This window comes from Nicotiana sylvestris, chromosome 1 (genome assembly GCF_000393655.2).
Source record: "Nicotiana sylvestris chromosome 1, ASM39365v2, whole genome shotgun sequence".
NCBI lineage: Eukaryota > Viridiplantae > Streptophyta > Magnoliopsida > Solanales > Solanaceae > Nicotiana > Nicotiana sylvestris.
Window position 1 is genome coordinate 4,970,951 of NC_091057.1, and position 18,590 is coordinate 4,989,540.

General features: G+C 36.4%; 2 protein-coding genes across 2 annotated transcripts; both read left to right on the forward strand.

The window, feature by feature from the left end:
- The first annotated feature begins 13,064 nt into the window (after positions 1-13,064).
- Positions 13,065-16,949, forward strand: LOC138889533 (putative late blight resistance protein homolog R1B-12). The gene is made up of 2 exons (XM_070172854.1): positions 13,065-16,782; positions 16,861-16,949. The coding sequence occupies exon 1, from the start codon at positions 13,065-13,067 to the stop codon at positions 15,558-15,560; it is 2,496 nt and encodes an 831-aa protein (XP_070028955.1). The 3' UTR covers positions 15,561-16,782; positions 16,861-16,949.
- On the forward strand, positions 15,574-16,979 carry LOC138889535 (putative late blight resistance protein homolog R1A-3). The gene is made up of 3 exons (XM_070172858.1): positions 15,574-15,950; positions 16,083-16,782; positions 16,920-16,979. The coding sequence occupies exons 1-3, from the start codon at positions 15,574-15,576 to the stop codon at positions 16,977-16,979; spliced, it is 1,137 nt and encodes a 378-aa protein (XP_070028959.1).
- Positions 16,980-18,590: the final 1,611 nt, after the last annotated feature.

Sequence of the window (18,590 nt, forward strand, 5' to 3'; positions counted from 1 at the left end):
TACTTCAAATTAATATAAATCATAGCATTTAGCATCCCAGATTCATGAAAAAAAGTAAATTATGAGGCGATATACATAGAAATATATATACTTTAAGCTAAACATCAATATACTATACTATGTTCAGATTTCTAGTCCTAGTAGGTGTCTTGATCTGGCCTCATTATTACTCTACCGAGGTTAGGCTTGATATTTACTGGGTACCGTTGTAGTATACTCATGCTACGTTTCTGCACATTTTTGCAGATCCAGGTACATTTGCTCGTGTCGGACGCCAGTGATCGTTCAATTATCTTTTCGGAGACTTCAAGGTATACCTGCTCGACGTCTGCAGGCTTCACAGTCACCTTATGTTATTTCTTTTACTATTAATTATCCTTTTATAAGACAATATTGTATTAGAGATTTGTGTACATTTCTGTAGAGCTTATCACTCAGTTCCACCGGGTTTTAGGAGTTATTGGACAGTTGTACCGTTTGAGTTTTATTTTGATAGTTTCACGGTTTAATATTATGTTTAAGTTATTATCTTTGATATTTGCCAATATATGTTAGACTTACCTAGTGTTAGAGACTAAGTGTAATCATGACATCCTGAGGCGCTAATTTGGGGTCGTGACACTCAGAGCCTCTGCATTTCATGTTTAATATATTTGTCCACTGAATACTGTCGAAATATTCTTCTAATATGTAATATCTCATCTTCGTCATGATCCTCTCATGTAGGAATGTGTAGCAATAATACTGATAGACAGAAATTGTTCTAGACACAGTGTATATTTGTCTGTTAATTAGAATGGTAGGCAATAAGGGTGTTCGTCGGTCGGTACAATATAATATTTAGTCATTTCGGTTCGGTATTTTTGGAATTCGGTTTCTTAAAATATTATACCAATATCATACCTAATTATATTCGGTATGGTTTGGCTTTTCTCCTTCCAGTTTCGATTTATTCGGTTCGGTAATTTTGATTTATTCGTCTTGAATATTAACTAGTGCATAGAGTCATAGACTGCAACATTCTTAATTAAAGCACCCAATAAAAACATTCTAAGCTCACGTGACTGTTGATAAAATCTTTGTACAAAACTATCAATTGTCAACTAAGAGAAAAAAGGTACATAAAGAAATATATTTGATCATTGGAAATATCATGTCACTTGCTTAGAGTTAATTGTTGAAATTAGAGAATACAACAATGATTAACTGAGTAAGAAATACCCTAAAATCGTTGAAACATTATGTTAAACTTTTTGGCAACCTAGAGAGTAAGAATTAGAATTTGAATCCTAGCTTGTTCCTCCATTTTCCTAAAGAACGGGTTTTACTGCAAACCTCAGCATGAATGCCCAAGAAAAATATTGTGTAACTTAGTATGTTAATCAATAATATATGTAAAGTGTAATTTAGTATATATTTTGGTACGATATTCATATTTAAGTATTATTTTTTAAATATCAAATACCATACTTAATACCAAACTATTTTATAAATTTAAACTAAATACCATACCAAATATCAAAATACCATATACCAAATTTTTTAGTTTCGATACGAATGCACCGCCCTAATAGGCAAATCTTGAGCTGTAACAGTACAACTTGCGCATTAACTAATGAAAGCATTGACTTTGAAGGCCAATAGGAACGGATTATCACCTGCAGATTAGCTGTCTCTTTGCACTAATAATATAGAGTGCTTTTTTTTTTTTGTCAAAAGCATTTTTGGCCAAAAATTAAGGTGTTTGACCAAACTTTTGGAAGGAAAAAAAATGCTTTTGAGGAGAAGCAGAAGCAGAAAAAAGTAGTTTCTCTCCAAAAGTACTTTTTTGAGAAGCACTTTTGAGAAAAATACACTTAGAAACAGTTTTTTAAAGCTTGGTCAAATACTAATTACTGCTCAAAAGTGTTTTTCAAACTAATTAGCCAAACACAAACTGCTTCTCACCAAAAGTACTTTTGAGAAAAACACTTTTGAAAAAAAAGTACTTCTCAAAATAAGTTGATTGTTGCAGCTTGGCCAAACGGGCTAATAGTATACTAAACCACTGACTTTGAAGGCCAATGGGAATGGATACTAACCTGCCAATTACTCCCTCCGGTCCAAAATAAGTGATTTTTTGGTTGTTTTCACACATATTAAGAAATTCAATTTTTAACATTAATTAGCAATGAAATAGATCATATTAACCTTTACTATCTCTTCACATAAACACTCCTAATACATACTCCAACATTAGTTACTCCAGGGGCAATGAAGGAAAAAAATAATTAATTCATTCTTGAAATCTAGAAAAATCACTTATTTTGGACCAAAAGTAAAAAGCCAAAAAATCACTTATTTTGGACCGGAGGAAGTAGCTGTCTACCTGTACTAATAATATTATAAATAATTCTTCCATTGACTTTTGGTAGCATTTAGATCCAATCCAATATACATTTAATGTAAGTTTGATTGAACCAATAATTATTCATTCACTGATCTTGTTAGAGTATGCTTCCTTATGTGAGAAGACCCTATAGACTGAAACCTTTCATACTTCCAATCTTTATGCTGATATTAATCTTCACTTGTCATTAATTACAAGTTTTCTCCTACTGTAAACTTTGGTCTTTGTCAGGTATATATTTCAATAATTTTTTTCTAATCACACTTGACACGTTATTTTGGTCATGCATTTAGTTAGATGTGAAGATCTTTGTAACTTATTTTGTTGATCTGATCGTTCTTGTGACTTTTTTCGATTGCTTTTTGACCCTCGACTTCTTTTTCCCTTTGCTGGAACGTAACCTACTAAGCGTTTTAATTATACTAACAACTCTTTTTGCTCCTTTACAGGATCATAAAATTGAAGACATACAAATCTCTAAGCGCATATAAAACAATTCTGACTAAATCTACACCTAAGGTAAGTGTACCATGACCAAATATTTTCCTAACTAGTTGGTATTGTCTATACGGATTTTAAGGGATTGTAAGTTGTTCAATACGACTTCCTTCCTCTTGATGTTAGGTCTACCTTGTCAGAGCCGTACACATAAATTTTTTATAAGCGGCATCACATTTAAAAAAGTGAGAAATGAGATTCTCGACATTGCTACAACCTTGGTTCATCCGCCCGGGTATAAACCTTATACTTAAAAATACCCCCCCCCCCAATTAATGAAATTTTTTATAAGCGGCGTCACATTTAAAAAAGTGAGAAATGACATTCTCGACATTGCTTTAACCTTGGTTCATCCGCCCGGGTGTAAACCTTATACTTAAAAACACCCCCCCCCCCAAATTAATGCATTCATCTTGAATCAAGTAACAATAAAAGAAAAAGTCACATATTTCGTTACACTATACTCCAATATATTATACTTAACAAATCTTAGATCAAAGCAACAAATTTATCATATATTTTATGTAAGAACAGTTGTAATTTCAAGGTTGGATAAGATTTTTTTGAAGATATGCTCTTCTTATTTCATCATGGTTGTTTGAATAATATTTTTGAGTTGCCAATCTTTTTCCAGGGTCAACCTTTAATGAATTTAAATTAACTCCTCCAATTTATCGATGTTGCTCCGACCATTGACCCTTTCTTCCAAATTAGATGAATTTTGAGTTTTTGAACATGATTTCAAAGTTTGATAGATGCTTTAGGATAATCTATTGAAATCCAAGTTGAATTGTAAATCAAAATCTTTATTTGAGAACCTACGAATAATGTTATAGAGTACACCCATAAAGTAAAACTATTTAAAGAAATTCTAAAAAAAGAGAGTAAAAGATCGAAATAATGAAAAAGTAATAAGAGACACAATTTCTTGCCCTTTTTACCGGCCAACATCCTCAAATTTTTTTTTTTGGGAAAATGCATAAGTACCCCCTGACCTATACCTAGATTTCCAACTCCACACTTTATCTTTGCGAAAATCCTATTACCCCCTAAACTATTTTAAAGTAGAATTATTTACACCCTTAACGATGACGTGACATAGTGTGTGTATTTCACTCTCCTTTCAGATTTTCAGATTTTTTTCTTCTTTTTTACTATTTTTTCTTACTTTTTCCTTCCTTTTCCTTTTCCTTTTTCTTTGTCTTTTTTTTTTACTTCTTTTTTCGTTTTTCTCTAATTCCGGCGGATATTCATTCACCGGCGACTATTCATTCACCAGCAATTTTGTTTAACCGTTTTTATTTATTCTGTTTTTCTTTTTCATCTTTTTACCCTCTTCACACACAAATTAAACTCTCAAAAAGATCCATTCATAATGAAAGCAAAATACACTTAAATTTGGGGAGAAAATTCATCATCGGAAAACCTTCCCACGCCGGAAAAAATTGATGTATTGAAATTTTAACTGGAAAAACTCTTCTTAGCTTATATTCGTTTTTATTTCTTTTGCTCTTCCTCCCACATATAAATTATACTTTCAAGAAAATTATGTATATATATATATATATATATATGCGCTTGTTATTAATCTAATAATAATCTACCTGAGATATCTAGTGGATGAATAATTGTAGCATCCCAAAATCTTCATGAATATGTGACTAAGTACATCAACTTGAAGCACATCATGATTGCATTTTATAAATCGTGAAAATAACTACAATGTTTCTTTAACAACAATTGGATCTTCTTAACCCAACAAAATACAAAACTCCACCATTTTGTGGATTCGTCCTTTACATATATGAAGAGATCAAGTAATAACCACGGCATTCTGCCTATAACAATAACAAAAATGACAAGCACCTCGTCAGGCAAGAGGGGTTGCTCTGATGGTAAGCAACCCCCACTTCCAACCGAGAGGTTGTGAGTTCGAGTCTCCTCAAGAGCAAGGTGGGATGTTCTTGGAGGGAAGGATGCCGGGGGTCTATTTGGAAACAGTCTCTCTACCCTAGGGTAAGGGTAAGGTCTGCGTACACACTACTCTCCCCAGACCCCACTAAGTGGGATTATACTGGGTTGTTGTTGTTGTTGTTGTTGACAAGCACCTCGTCATACAAATCATTTGGTAGCTATTTGTACTTTCTCTCTCATTCCTTTAAAGTCTAAAAGAGAAATCCGGAATGCAAAACCTTCCTTATAAATTTAAGGGAAAATGCATAAGTACCCCCTGAACTATACCCGTATTCCCAACTACACACTTTTTCTTTGCGGGAATCCTATTATCCCCCTAAACTTATTTTAAATGGAATTATTTGCACCCTTAACACTGACGTGACAGAGTGTGTGTATTTCACTCTCCTTAGGAAAAAACGATTTTCAGATTATTTTTTATTCTTTTTTATCATTTTTTTCTTACTTTTTTTTCCTTTTCCTTTTCCTTTTTCTTTTTCTTTTTTTCTTTTACTTTTTTTTCGTTTCTTCTCTAATTCCGCGACTTTGTCTAACTGTTTTTCTTCCATTTTTTCTTTTCACACACAAATTAAACTCTCAAGAAGATTTATTCATAAGCAAAGCAAAATACACTCAGATTTGGGGGGAAAAATTCATCATCGGAAAACCTTCACACGCCGGAGAAAAATGATGCATTGAAATTTTAACTGGAAAAAGTTTTCTCAGCTTATATTTTTTTCTTCTTTTGCTCTTCCTCCCACATATAAATTATACTTTTAAGAAAAATTTATATATATATAAAACAAAACACACTTAGATCGGGATAAAAATCTATCGCTGGAAAAAAAATCGCCGGAAAAAATGGTGTTTGTGAAATTCCGACGACCACCATCTTATGCCGCCGGTGACCCAAACAAAAATAAAGAGAATGAAATAACCAAAAAAATGAGAATAATAAGAAATAAGAAAAAAGGATAAGAAAAAGAAGAAAGAATTAAAAAAATACTAAAAATATATATGGGGGCCCGTGTAGCTCATCACTTGCCAAGAGTTTGGTTGTCAGCGTTAAGGGTGCAAATAATTCCATTTAAAATAAGTTTAGGAGGGCAATAGGATTCCCGCAAAGAAAAAGTGTGTAGTTGAAAATCCGGGTTTATAATTTTTAAACCCGTAAACTTCCAAACACATAAACCTCCGAACTCATAATTTTGAAACTTGTAAAATTTTGAGCCTTTAAACCGATAAATAATAAAACTAAAACTGAAAAATATATTTTAAATTTTTTTTCGAGGGGGGGACAGGGGTGAGGGGGCGGGGCTGGGGGAGGGGAGACAGCAGAACGAAAAAAAACAGAAATTTAAATAACAAAAAAAAAGTAAAAAAAAAATTTCGTGCAGGGGGGACAACAAAACGAAAAAACTGAAATTTGAAAAAAAAAAAAACTTTTTTTGTAGAGGGGGTGGGTTGGGTTGGTGAGGATTGGGAAGGTTGAGAAGGAGTTTTGGAAAATGTTTTCCCTTCTCTTAATAAGGAAATCATTTTCATCCAATTGGAGGAAAATGAATTGATAAGGAAAATATTTTCCAAAACATTTAAGCCAACCAAACATGAAAAAAATTAGAAAACATTTTCCGAAAAATATTTTCCTTCGTACCAAACACACCCTTAGATCACAATATTCATGAATAATCAACATAGTAAATTGAAGAAAGAATGTGTAATTGTTTGATATTTAATCAATCTGCTACTTTGTCCATAACATAGAAAATAAGCGTTTACCTATATGAATGGACTTCACAATATATACATACTACCCAAATCTTTTCAAATTCACTTACTAATTTATATCATAGGTGAAGGGGAGCCTTGGAATAACCGGTAAAGTTGTTGTCATGTGAACAGAAGGTCATGAGTTCAAACTCGTAATACTACATCTTTACCCGTAGAATGGTGCAGTTAAATTTGTTACGTGATTTATAGATAAGCGAACTGATTTAATTCAAAAATGATAAAATAATAAGCTTAAAAATAAGACTTAGCAATTGAAATTGGAGAGGATGATTAGCGTGGCCCCGAGCACAATGTCTTAGAGGACAGAGATGAATATTCTTCATTTAATGCCATTTGATGGCAAATGTTCGATTTGCTCCCGTTGACCGTGCTGCCTTTGGGATTTACCCGATGTCAATTACAGTTATTGTTTCCGGCATTGACCGTGACTTGACTCGCTTTCTATCTGTCTTCGGTTCCACGTGTCATGCTATTATTCGACCATTGATTATAAACCAAATTTACTCTACTCATCATTTTACTTTTTTCACTTCCAAGATTTTCATAAGTCCATCTTCTTCTCTACACTCACTTTCTACCTGTTTAGACAACTTTCATCTTCTAAACTCTTTTAAAAAATTTACTGCCTATTTACTACCATGGCTTATTCTACTCCATTTTTTAGAAAATTGGCCTTCTCTTCGGTGGAGGCCCAAGTAAAAACAAAGACTCTGATACCGACTCTGAGCCTCCCACTGTAAACACCATCATACCAAAACGCCTTAGTACCTCTAACGATTTCTAAGAGAAGGGCCCTTTTGCGTCTTTATGGACTTGGGCTGTTAGTAGGTATCCCTTCTCCATTCGCCCTTCTAATATCCCTACAATGAAGGAGAAATGCAACTGCCCTAACCTCAACATCCCCGGTCCGGATATGATAGAGCGGGTTACTTTCACTAGGGAAGGTTTTATGTATATCTATACGTATCCCTTTACCTTGGGTCCATTTTTCTTGGGGTCGAATGAAGGGCTCGACCCCGTAATTTTGGGATTTTGCCACCGGTATCGGGTCTGTTTGGCACCATCATTTTGGAGACCGTGGCTTGTCTTTGCTAGCTACACAAGGAGACCGGAGAAACCCTAACCCTTGCACACATGATGAATCTTTACTCCCCTAAAATTTTCTGTTGGGGAGTAATAAGCTTTAGCAAATGCGGCCAAAACTTGTGACGTAATCCTAATCCTAGGCTTGTACTCAATGTCGAACTCACTAATTTTGACTATCCGTTTAGCCAACTGGTCTGACAACTCAGGCTTATGAAGGACATTCCTTAAGGGAAAAGTTGTCTCAACGGCTATCGGGTGACATTAAAAATAAGGCATGGGCTTTCGAGAGATGACTACAAGATCTAAGGCCAATTTTTCATGGTACGGACAGTGAGTCTCCATTACTGATAATATTTTAGTAATGTAATAAATACGAAATTGCATACCTTCTTCTTTTCGGACCTAAACAACACTTACCGCTACTTCTGAGACGGCTAGATATATAAGCAATTGTTCACCTTCCCCCAGTTTTGATAGTAACGGGGGGCTAGATAGGTACCTTTTTAAATCCTTCGGTGCCTACTAGTATTCGGGAATCCACTCAAAATTATTCTTCTTTTTCAGAAGCAAGAAAAAAATGATGACACTTTTTCAAGGATCGTGAGATGAACCTGATCAAGGTGGCCAATCTTCCGGTTAAACTTTGTACTTTCTTTATGCTTGTTAGCTGGTCCAGGATGTCTTCTTTGATTTTATCGGGATTTACCTCGATCTCTCTTTGCGAAACCAAGAACCCCAAGAATATACCGGAATCAACCCTGAATGTGCATTTTTCTGGGTTAGGCTTCATGTTGTATTTACTCAGAATATCAAAGGTCTCTTAAAGATGCTTCAAATGAACCCATCCATTCAAATACTTGACTAACATGCCATCAAATAAAACGTAATATGTAGGAAATTGCGTACCTTCTTCTTTTCGGACCTAAAAAACACTTACTGCTACTTCTGAGATGACTAGATATATCAGCAATTATTTGCCTTCCCCCGATTTTGATAGTAACGGGGGCTGGATAGATACCTTTTTAAATCCTTCAGTGCCTGCTAGTATTCGAGAGTCCACTCGAAATTGTTCTTCTTTTTCAGAAGCGAGAAAAACATGATGACACTTTTTCGAGGATCTTGAGATGAACCTACTCAAGGAGGCCAATCTTTCGGTTAACCTTTGTACTTCCTTTACGCTCGTTAGCTGGTCCGGGATGTCTTCTTTGATTTTATCAGGATTTACCTTGATCCCTCTTTGTGAAACCAAGAACCCCAAGAACATACCGGAATCAACCCCGAACACGCATTTTTTCGGGTTAAGCTTTATGTTGTGTTTCCTCAGAATGTCAAAGGTCTCTTAGAGTTGCTTCAAATTATCCGCTCCATTCAAGTACTTGACTAACATGCCATCAATATACACTTCCATTGTTTTGCCTATTTGTTTCTCAAATATTTTAATTAACGAGCCTTTGATAAATAGCTCTGGTGTTCTTAAGCCCAAATGGCATCACATTGTAACAATATGTTCCAAAATTCGTTTTGAAAGAAACTTTTTTCTGATCCTCCGGGTTCATTTTGATTTTATTGTACCCGAAGTAAGCATCAAGGTAACTCATTAACTCGTGCCTCGCTGTAGCATCAATCATTTGATCAATATTTGGCAAAGGGAACAAGTCTTTAGGAAACGCCTTATTTAAGTCCTTATAATCTACGCACATTCTAAACTTGCTATTCTTCTTCGGAACTATAACTACATTAGCCAACCATTCCAGATGTTTTACCTCCCGGATTGAACCAATGTCGAGTAGTCGTATTACTTTTTCTTTAACAAACCTATTTTTGGCCTCGACTATTAGGCATTTTTTTTGCCTTATCGGTGGGAAGTTTGAATCCAGGCTTTGTTTGTGCACGACCACCTCTAATGGGATACCTGAGCTCGGGGTTTAACCTTATTCCCAAATAGAACTTCCTTTCTATAAATTGTTCGAACAATACTACCCGCTCGAGTTCTTTTGTATTTGAATTAGTTGCATATATCTCCTCCGGCACCTGAAAGTATCTCAGAAGCTGATGACTCCTCACTCTTATCATATTCATTCAGAGAGGGGTAAGGCACTGGCTCTTGTAATTGCTATTTGTTAGACTCCTTTCCCTTGCTGCTGGAAACAGTTACCGCATTCATCTCCCTTGCTATCGGTTGGTCTTCTCTTATCTATTTGATCCCTTCTAAGGTTGGGAATTTCAGTAGCTGATGATATGTTGAGGTAACAACCTTCTTTTTGTGTATCCACGACATCCGAAGAATTATATTATATCCCATGTCTCCATCCACCACTTCAAACAAGGTGGTTTTGGTTACTTTCTCAGCGTTCATGGGCAATAGGACCTCTGGTTGTCACACTTGTCAAATTGAACCCGACTAAGGGTTTTGTCACCGGTATGATGCTTCCGGTCAGTTTTGCTTACTCCAGCACTCTCCATTGGATGATGTTGGTTGAGCTTCCTGGGTCAACCAGAACACGCTTAATTTTGAAATCTAAAATATTAAGAGAGATTACCATAGCATCGTTATGTGGGAGAAGGAGTCCGTCAGTGTCTTTCTCCATGAAAGTGATATCATCTTGTGCGAATTCACGGAGTCTTTCTCTATGAGTTACTTATATATTTATTTTCTTGACCACCGAGAAGGTTACACTAATTTTATTTCCTCCAAAAATCATGTTGATAGTCAACCAAGGGGAGTCTTCTGCTGTCTTCGTAGGCTCTGCCTTGTCCCAGCTACGACCATAATTTTTCTTGGCTCGGTCGCTCAGAAATTCCCTGAGATGGTCATTCTTAAATAATTTCGCAACCTCTTCTAAATGCCAGTAATCGCCAGTTTTATGGCTATGAGTCTCGCGATATTCACATCACAAGTTGGGATCCCACTGGTTGGGATCAAATTTGATTGGCTTCGGGAATCGTGCTTTTTATTTTATTTTTTATATTTCTCATCATCGATATCAACTCCACTAGGCTGATGTTAAAGTTGTAATCTGATAACCTGGGATATGTGGAGTCCTGGGCTGCTGGTACCTCTTTTTCTTGTAAAGACCTGCTATTTCGGTCAAGGTCAGTTCTTATATCGCGAGTGAACCTATCCTAGGACCGAAATCCTTTGTTGCTGCATCCCTCGGCTCTTTTATACGATAGGAAATAACTTTTAGAAGACCGTCAATTCGCATCAGAGTCACTTCTAAACTTGTCCTAATTCTTATCTCAGTCCCGTCCCTTGGTTGATGTCGAGAAATCAAGTTGATCGTCTTATATTCTTATTTTTGACTCGTAACGGTTATGGACATCCGTCCATGTGGTTGCTTGGAATTTGAGCAGGCTTTCCTTCAACTTTCAGGAGGCATCAGAGCTTCGTAGATTCAAACCGTTTTGAATGCCTCTGATGTTCACTCATTCGATACAACTGGTAGTAGCATCTTCTTTTTTTCGAATCGGACCACGAATTCTCATAGTAATTCAGACTCATCATGTGCAATTCTGAATATGTCTGCCTTCCTGGTTTGGACCTTCCTTACCCCGACATGGGCTTTGATGAATGAATTTGCAAGCATTTCAAAAGTGTCAATTGAATACTCAGGTAAGAGTGAATACCATGTCAGAGCCCCCTTTGTGAGGGTTTCACCAAACTTTTCAGTAAGACCGATTCGATCTCATGTTGAGCCAAATTGTTTCCTTTCACAACTATGGTATAGGTTGTAATGTGCTCCTGCAGATCCGAAGTCCCATCATATTCTGGTATGTCCAACATTTTAAACCTCTTTGGAATCATCTCCGGTGTAGCACTCGATTTAAACGACATTCCTGTTGTTATTACCAGATCCGTTACTGGTCCCACCGGCATTGTCAGAATCGGTCTCACCCCTTATGGGTGTTATTATCGACTCTTTGAGCCATTTGATTTGCGTGAACACTGAGAGAAACTGGGCCCTTCCGTTTGCTTTATTGGAAGCAACCGACAACACTATGATTGTCTTTTGTTGTTCCCTTAAGATTTTCACTGTTTCAACGACATGTTCCTCCTCTACGTCATCAGGAGTTGGTTCTCGCACATGCTAGGGATACTGTCCTTCATGAACCGGGGTTGCTTCATCCCCTTTGTTACGGGTGTAGTTAATTGAGTCTCATGTTGAGGCAATTATTTGTGTCAATGTTGTGTGTGATGATGATATCATTAGCGGCCATTTCTGATTTCTTGCTAAGGATAAATCAAACAAGTTAGTAATAAATGCAACGATAAAAAAAATTACGCAATTGGCTAAGCCACACGGTGGGCACCAAATTGTTTACCCAAAAAAGGTAAAGTTAAATTTGTTACGTGGTTTATAGACAAGCGGACTGATTTGATCCAAAAATGATAAAATAATAAGCTTAAAAATAAGACTTAGCAATTGAAATTAGAGAGAATGATAAGCCTGGCTCCGAGTACAATGTCTCGCAGGACAGAGATGAAAGCAATAATGAGAACGAATAGAGTGGTTATTTCAAGAGCAAAAGTGAAATGTAGCATAAGTTGGACAAGAATTTCGTGTCTCACAATGGTTGTTGAGCCTGTTATTTATAATTATACCTTGCGAAGCAAGATCCTAGGATCAAGCTCCACTTAAATGATAATAAAGGAGTCATTGATGAATATGTAACGGCAGGCCATGAACGCAAATATTTTCTACAATGGTTGCACATTTAATGTTAGGGAATATTATATATTGTATGTTATCGATCGCAAATATTCGATCTGCCCTCGTTGATCGTGCTCCCTTCGGGATTTTCCCGATGTCAATTGCGGTTGTTGTTCCTGGCACTGGCCGTTACTTGACTTGCCTTTTACCTGTCTTTGATTCCACGTGTCACGCTATTATTCGACCATTTATTTTAAATCAAATTTACCCTATAGACTAGAAAACGTTTTTGTTTTTCTTCTCGGTAATCCTAATAAAGCTTAGGCAATATAAAATAGAAAAGATGTACTCTAAAGAGACTCGCCCGAGTAAAAAAGAAAGCAATGTTGTCATCATAGACTAGGCTTAAATTGATTAGACACCGACAACTTAGCTTTCTTCCTAAAATTTATCAACAGACTTCTTATAAACGGAGAAGTGAAATGAAGCAACATTTACAATAGAAAGTAAGACAATAGGAGGTTTGGGAAATTCTCCATAACCAAAATGGTACAATAGGTGTGTAATCTTTCACAAGCATTATAGCTTCTAACAGTAGATATTGAAAAAACGTGAACAAAAAAAGTTATTGTTAATGAAACTAATATTACAAGAGTTGGTGAACTTGCAGGAATTTTCTACTTTATCTAGAGAAGATGGCTCAAAATGATATTGAGGATATGTTAGATAACCTAAGAAGGATCAAGATCAGAGGTCATGATCTGAACAACATCAAGATTAAGACACTTGAAATGGAGCTAAGATTTTTGAGTACTTTTCTCAAATACCATCATCTTCTTTTGCCTGATTCCTTAGTCAAAATCGCAAAGAAGGCCCAACTAATTGATGAAATGCTTCAGTCAGTTTTTGATGAATGCAAAACTAACCTTAATGTGGAAAGGCTAGTTTCACAGTTGCTGGAATTCATTGAAGGTAATACCAGCTTAAGTTACAATTTTGAGTTGAATCATTCCCATCTATCAGAATATATGGATTGCCTCGACAAGAATCTAAATGATGTACAAATGTTCTTCGAATTGGATGCTACTGAATGGATCTTGGAATTGGATGCTACTGAATGGACGAATGAAATGCTTCAGCTTAATCGATTTTTAGAGCAAGTGAAAATCATTCAAAAGAAAATGAAATTTTTGAGATACTTATATGCTACGGAGATAAATAGTTACATCGACCATGAGAAGCTGGAAGGTCTGGAGACACGAATTCAGTTCATGGCTGACAATGTGGGACAGTTCTGCCTTGCTCTTTGGCTTACTAAGGTTGAAGATGATATAGATTCAGATGAAGATACAGATGAGGATGAAAATGATTTGGTGAGTAAACCTCCATATCTATTATGTCTGATTAAGCTAGTGGAGCTGGAAATGAAGAAGACTTTTCTTGGTGAAATAAGGGCTTCAAAGTTCAGTCAATCAAGAACTTTCAAAAAGCAGAAATTCCCTAAAGATTTTTCAAAGCAGCTCCACAGTCTGCTGGTGTGTCTCAAGTGTAAGAAGCGTAATAACTTTTCTGATACTATCTCTGTTCGAAATATTAATGTGGCAATAGAGTTCTTGTTGGTCTTTCTTGCTGATGTGCCAAATCATGTTATTAATGGTAAGAAGTTGAATGAGGTCTTGGAAGAGGTTGGAGCTCTTGTCGGCGATGTTCTATGTTTAATTCATAGCTCTATTATCAAAGATGATACTAGCAAGATAAACCTTTGCTTCATACAAATATTGGAGAAAACTGAAAATCTAAAGGCACAACTGGAGAGGTACTACAAATCCTTAAAATTCACTCCATCTCAGTTTCCCACAGCTGGTGGATTGACCTTTCTGAGTTCTCTATTAAGGAAATTGAATACGATGATAAAATCTAAGTTAGGTTTAGATTTCATGATGAAGCCTCATATTGTTATTTTAGAGAAAGAGCTCTCATATCTAACATCTGTTTTCAGAGCTATTGCAAAGGTGCAGCATGAACATGAAATTCTTAAAGATCTTCAGAGGCATACTATCAATTTGGCATACGAAGCTGAAGTTGCCATTGACTTTATTCTTGGTCAATATAATGCTCTTTGGTATCTTTTTTGCTCACTTCCTACAATCTTAAAAGAGATCAAGCATATTAGTGCGGAGGTGACCAAGATGTGGTCGGAGAACTTTGCTCTTAAACCCTGCTCTATGGTAGAGCCATCTAAACATATGCCAACTCAACATAACAATCTTATGAATGATGAGGAGATAGTTGGTTTTGAGAATGACACGAAAAGAATAATTCGGTATCTGACACGGGGGACAAATGTGCTAGATGTCATCCCAATTGTTGGGATGGGGGGACAAGGTAAAACAACTTGTGCTAGAAAGTTGTATAATAATGACATCATTGTTTATCATTTTGATGTTCTAGCATTCTGCATTATTTCCCAAACATATAGCCGGAGAGTGCTATTACAAGAGATTTTCAATCAAGTTACCGGTTCCAAGGACAAAGCAGATGAGGTTGGCGAACTAGCTGACATGTTGAGGAAAAGCTTAATAGGAAAGCGATATCTCATTGTCTTGGATGATATGTGGGATTTTATGGCATGGGATGACTTAAGACTTTGTTTCCCTGATGCTGTAAATAGAAGCAGAATTATAGTAACAACTCGTCTTGAGAAAGTGGGTGAACATGTCAAGCTCCATACTGATCTTTATTTCCTTCCATTCCTCACACCCGAAGAGAGTAGGGAATTGTTGCAGAAAAAAGTGTTTCAAAACGAAGCTTGCCCACCTGAACTACACAATGTGAGTCTAGATGTTGCAAGACGATGCAAAGGGTTGCCCCTAGTGGTTGTCTTGGTAGCTGGGATAATCAAAAAGAAGAAAATGGAAATATCTTGGTGGCATGAGGTTAAAAAAGCTCTATTTTCCTATCTTGACCGTGAGTCTGAAGACTATAGTCGGGCAACTATGCAGTTAAGTTATGATAACTTACCCGACTATTTAAGACCTTGCCTTCTCTACATGGGGATGTTTCCAGAGGACGAAAGGATCCCAATGTCCAAATTGATAAGTTTATGGATAGCGGAAGGCTTCGTGCAAAACATTGAATCCGGGAGATTAATGGAAGAGACAGCTGAAGGTTTACTTGATGGATCTCATTAGCAGTAATGTTGTAATGGTTTCAAGGAGAAGATGTAACGATAAAGTCAAATACTGCCAGGTTCATGATGTAGTGCTTCACTTTTGCTTGGAGATGAGTAGAGAAGAAAAGTTTATGTTGGCAATGAGGGGGAATATTCTACCTTCCGATTTGAAGGAAAGTCGAGTGAGCTTCAGTTTCAGTAATGAGCTTTCCATGTTTGCATCCAAAATACGGAAGCCTTTCCACCAACACTTGAGGTCACTGATAACCACCGCTGGAGGAGAATCTTTATATTGGAATCCCATCAATCAGGTTATTAATTTGATGAGGCTTCTTAAGGTCTTGGATTTGAGTTCCCATAACGTGGGTCAATTGTCGTTAGCTACGTTGAAACCACTGATTCATCTCAAGTATGTCTCACTTTTCATAGATAAATTCGATTTTGATGGAAAATCACATCTTCCTCATCTAGAAACTTTAATTCTCAAGTGTTTAATGCGTACACCGTTATCAGCGAATTTTTGGAAAATGAAAAAATAAAGGCATGTAGAGTTTACTCGAGATGGTTTTTTCTGGAGAAAGCAAATCTTGGAAGAATCCTCTAAGTTGGAAAATTTGAGGATATTAAGGGGTGTTGAATTTACACTCGATGCTGAATGCTTAAATGTTTTAGTACAGAGGTGTCCTAATCTTCAAGAACTTGAAATCTATTTTTTGAGAAATGATTCTGATGAAGAAAAGATTTGTCCCAAATTGGAGAGTCTTAACCAGCTTCAATCACTTCGCCTTTTCTTTGACTTGTTCCCTGTACCCAAATTACACTTGCCTTCAAATATAAAGAAATTGTTACTATGCGGGGCACGGATAGAAAGCGCAATTTTCTCCATTGCAGGACTACCAAGACTGGAGTATCTCAAATTAAAGGATAGGTATTTTGTTCATTCCGGAGAGTGGTGCCTTGGAGATATCACGTTCCCTAAACTCAAGTTGTTGAAACTTATGAACTTAGGTATCTCAAGGTGGGATGCCTCAGAGGAATCTTTTCCCCAGCTTGAAACACTTGTTATACAAATGTCCAGGTATCTCGAGGAGATCCCTCTTAGCTTTGCAGATATTCCAACATTGAAACAAATTAAGTTGATCTGGTGCAACAACAATGAACCTCTGGTGGCTTCAGCTTGGAGAATTAAGAAAGAAGTTGAAGAGAATGAAGGATGTGACCGTATTGACCTCATTATTGATGTAAGTAGAAACAAACTCCAATGTGATGTTTTAGTGTCTTGACACTCATCTAATGTGCAAACAATATGTTCAATACAGGATCTTTAATGGATGTTGTTCTGGCAGCTATGAGTCAAGCATGTGCTTTACTTGCTTAGGCAACTACAGCAAAAGCACAGACAGAGTGGATGGAGTTCTTTCTTAGAAGATTGTTGTAGTCATGCTCTCATGTAGTCAATCTCCTTATATTGCTAAGTCTGTTTTGATTGATCGTTTGAGACGCATACCCTATGTTTCCAATGATTGTAGAACAATATCATATGGTCTTCCACTTTGATTCTGTTTTGCTTTTGTAGTTTCTTTAAGTTTCTATGATCCTTTCATCTTACACCTTCTATGTTGCACCTGCAAAATTCACCTCTTTTAAATTCACCAAGTCATAAAGATGAAGCTAATAAGTTTGTTCTTAACACTCATCATTAAAAACTTAAGAGAGAATACAAGAGACAGGATGGATAAATTGAAAACTTTAAGATTGTGACTGATTACAGTGTTTTTCTATATACAAATTGGTGAAGCAGAGACAACTTCAGCCAAGCACACAAAGTGAACAAATTTGAGGTATTATCTGTTGAAGTTTGGCAAATTTGTCCCACATCGGTGGGCTCTTGAATTTTGGAGGGATTTCCCCCTATAAAAGAAGGCCTAATGTTTAGGATTTAAACATACCTCTCATTTGCCTTCTCATCTGTTTAAGGCATTTGTATCTTCTCTCTTTAGTATTATTTCACTTGTATTTTTGGAGTGGAATAAAATATTTGGTTGTCTCCGAGGAGTAGGCAAAATTAGCCGAACCTCGTAAATTCTGGTGTTCCCTTTATTGTTGCTTTATTGTCTTATTTATTATTTGGTGGCTGTCATAATTTTTGGTATAGTAGTTGTGACTTATTCACACTCTATACATTTGGCTTCCGCAACAATTGGTATCAGAGCCAAGGTACTGTCTAAGTATGCTCTGTGGTTGCAGCATAGTCTGATCTTCCACATCAGAAAAGATTTATCTTGGTAACTGAGTCAAGGTTCTGTCTGAGTATGCTCTGTAGTTGCAGCTTAGTCTGATCTTCTACATCAGAAAGGAAATAATCTTGATTTGTGTCGTCAGCTATTAAATAATATTTGTGTCAAATATGGGAGACAATAAACAAGAAGAATCTACATCAAGTGTCAACAACACGTCATCATTGGCATCTTCGCTTATGACAAGAATTGTGTCAAATGCGAAATTTGCGGTCGAAATATTTGACGGGTCCGGACATTTTGGGATGTGGCAAGGCGAGGTTCTAGATGTCCTTTTTCAACAAGGGCTAGATCTGGCCATTGAAGAAAAGAAACCAGATGTTATTGGAGAAGAAGATTGGAGAATTATCAACCGTGTTGCTTGCGGTACTATTCGATCCTACCTTGCTAGAGAGCAGAAATATCCATACACAAAGGAAACTTCTGCAAGTAAATTATGGAAAGCACTGGAGGATAAATTTTTGAAGAAAAACAGTCAAAATAAATTGTACATGAAGAAGAGACTGTTTCACTTCACCTATGTTCCTGGTACCACGATGAATGAACATATCACCAGTTTCAATAAGTTGGTCACAGATTTGCAAAATATGGATACAACTTATGATGATGGTGACTTGGCCTTAATGTTGTTGGCGTCACTTCCTGATGAGTACGAGCACCTTGAAACTACTCTACTCCATGGAAATGACGAAGTTTCTCTCAGAGAAGTTTGTTCGGCTTTGTACAGCTATGAACAAAGAAAGCGAGAAAAA

Excerpts from the sequence above, each read along its gene's own strand:
- LOC138889535 (XM_070172858.1), top strand. The coding sequence starts at position 15,574 with ATGGTTTCAAGGAGAAGATGTAACGATAAAGTCAAATACTGCCAGGTT. Across the intron at positions 15,951-16,082 it reads AAACCACTGATTCATCTCAA|GCATGTAGAGTTTACTCGAG; the intron begins GTATGTCTCACT and ends GAAAAAATAAAG. Across the intron at positions 16,783-16,919 it reads GTATTGACCTCATTATTGAT|GCAACTACAGCAAAAGCACA; the intron begins GTAAGTAGAAAC and ends TTACTTGCTTAG.
- LOC138889533 (XM_070172854.1), top strand. The coding sequence starts at position 13,065 with ATGGCTCAAAATGATATTGAGGATATGTTAGATAACCTAAGAAGGATC.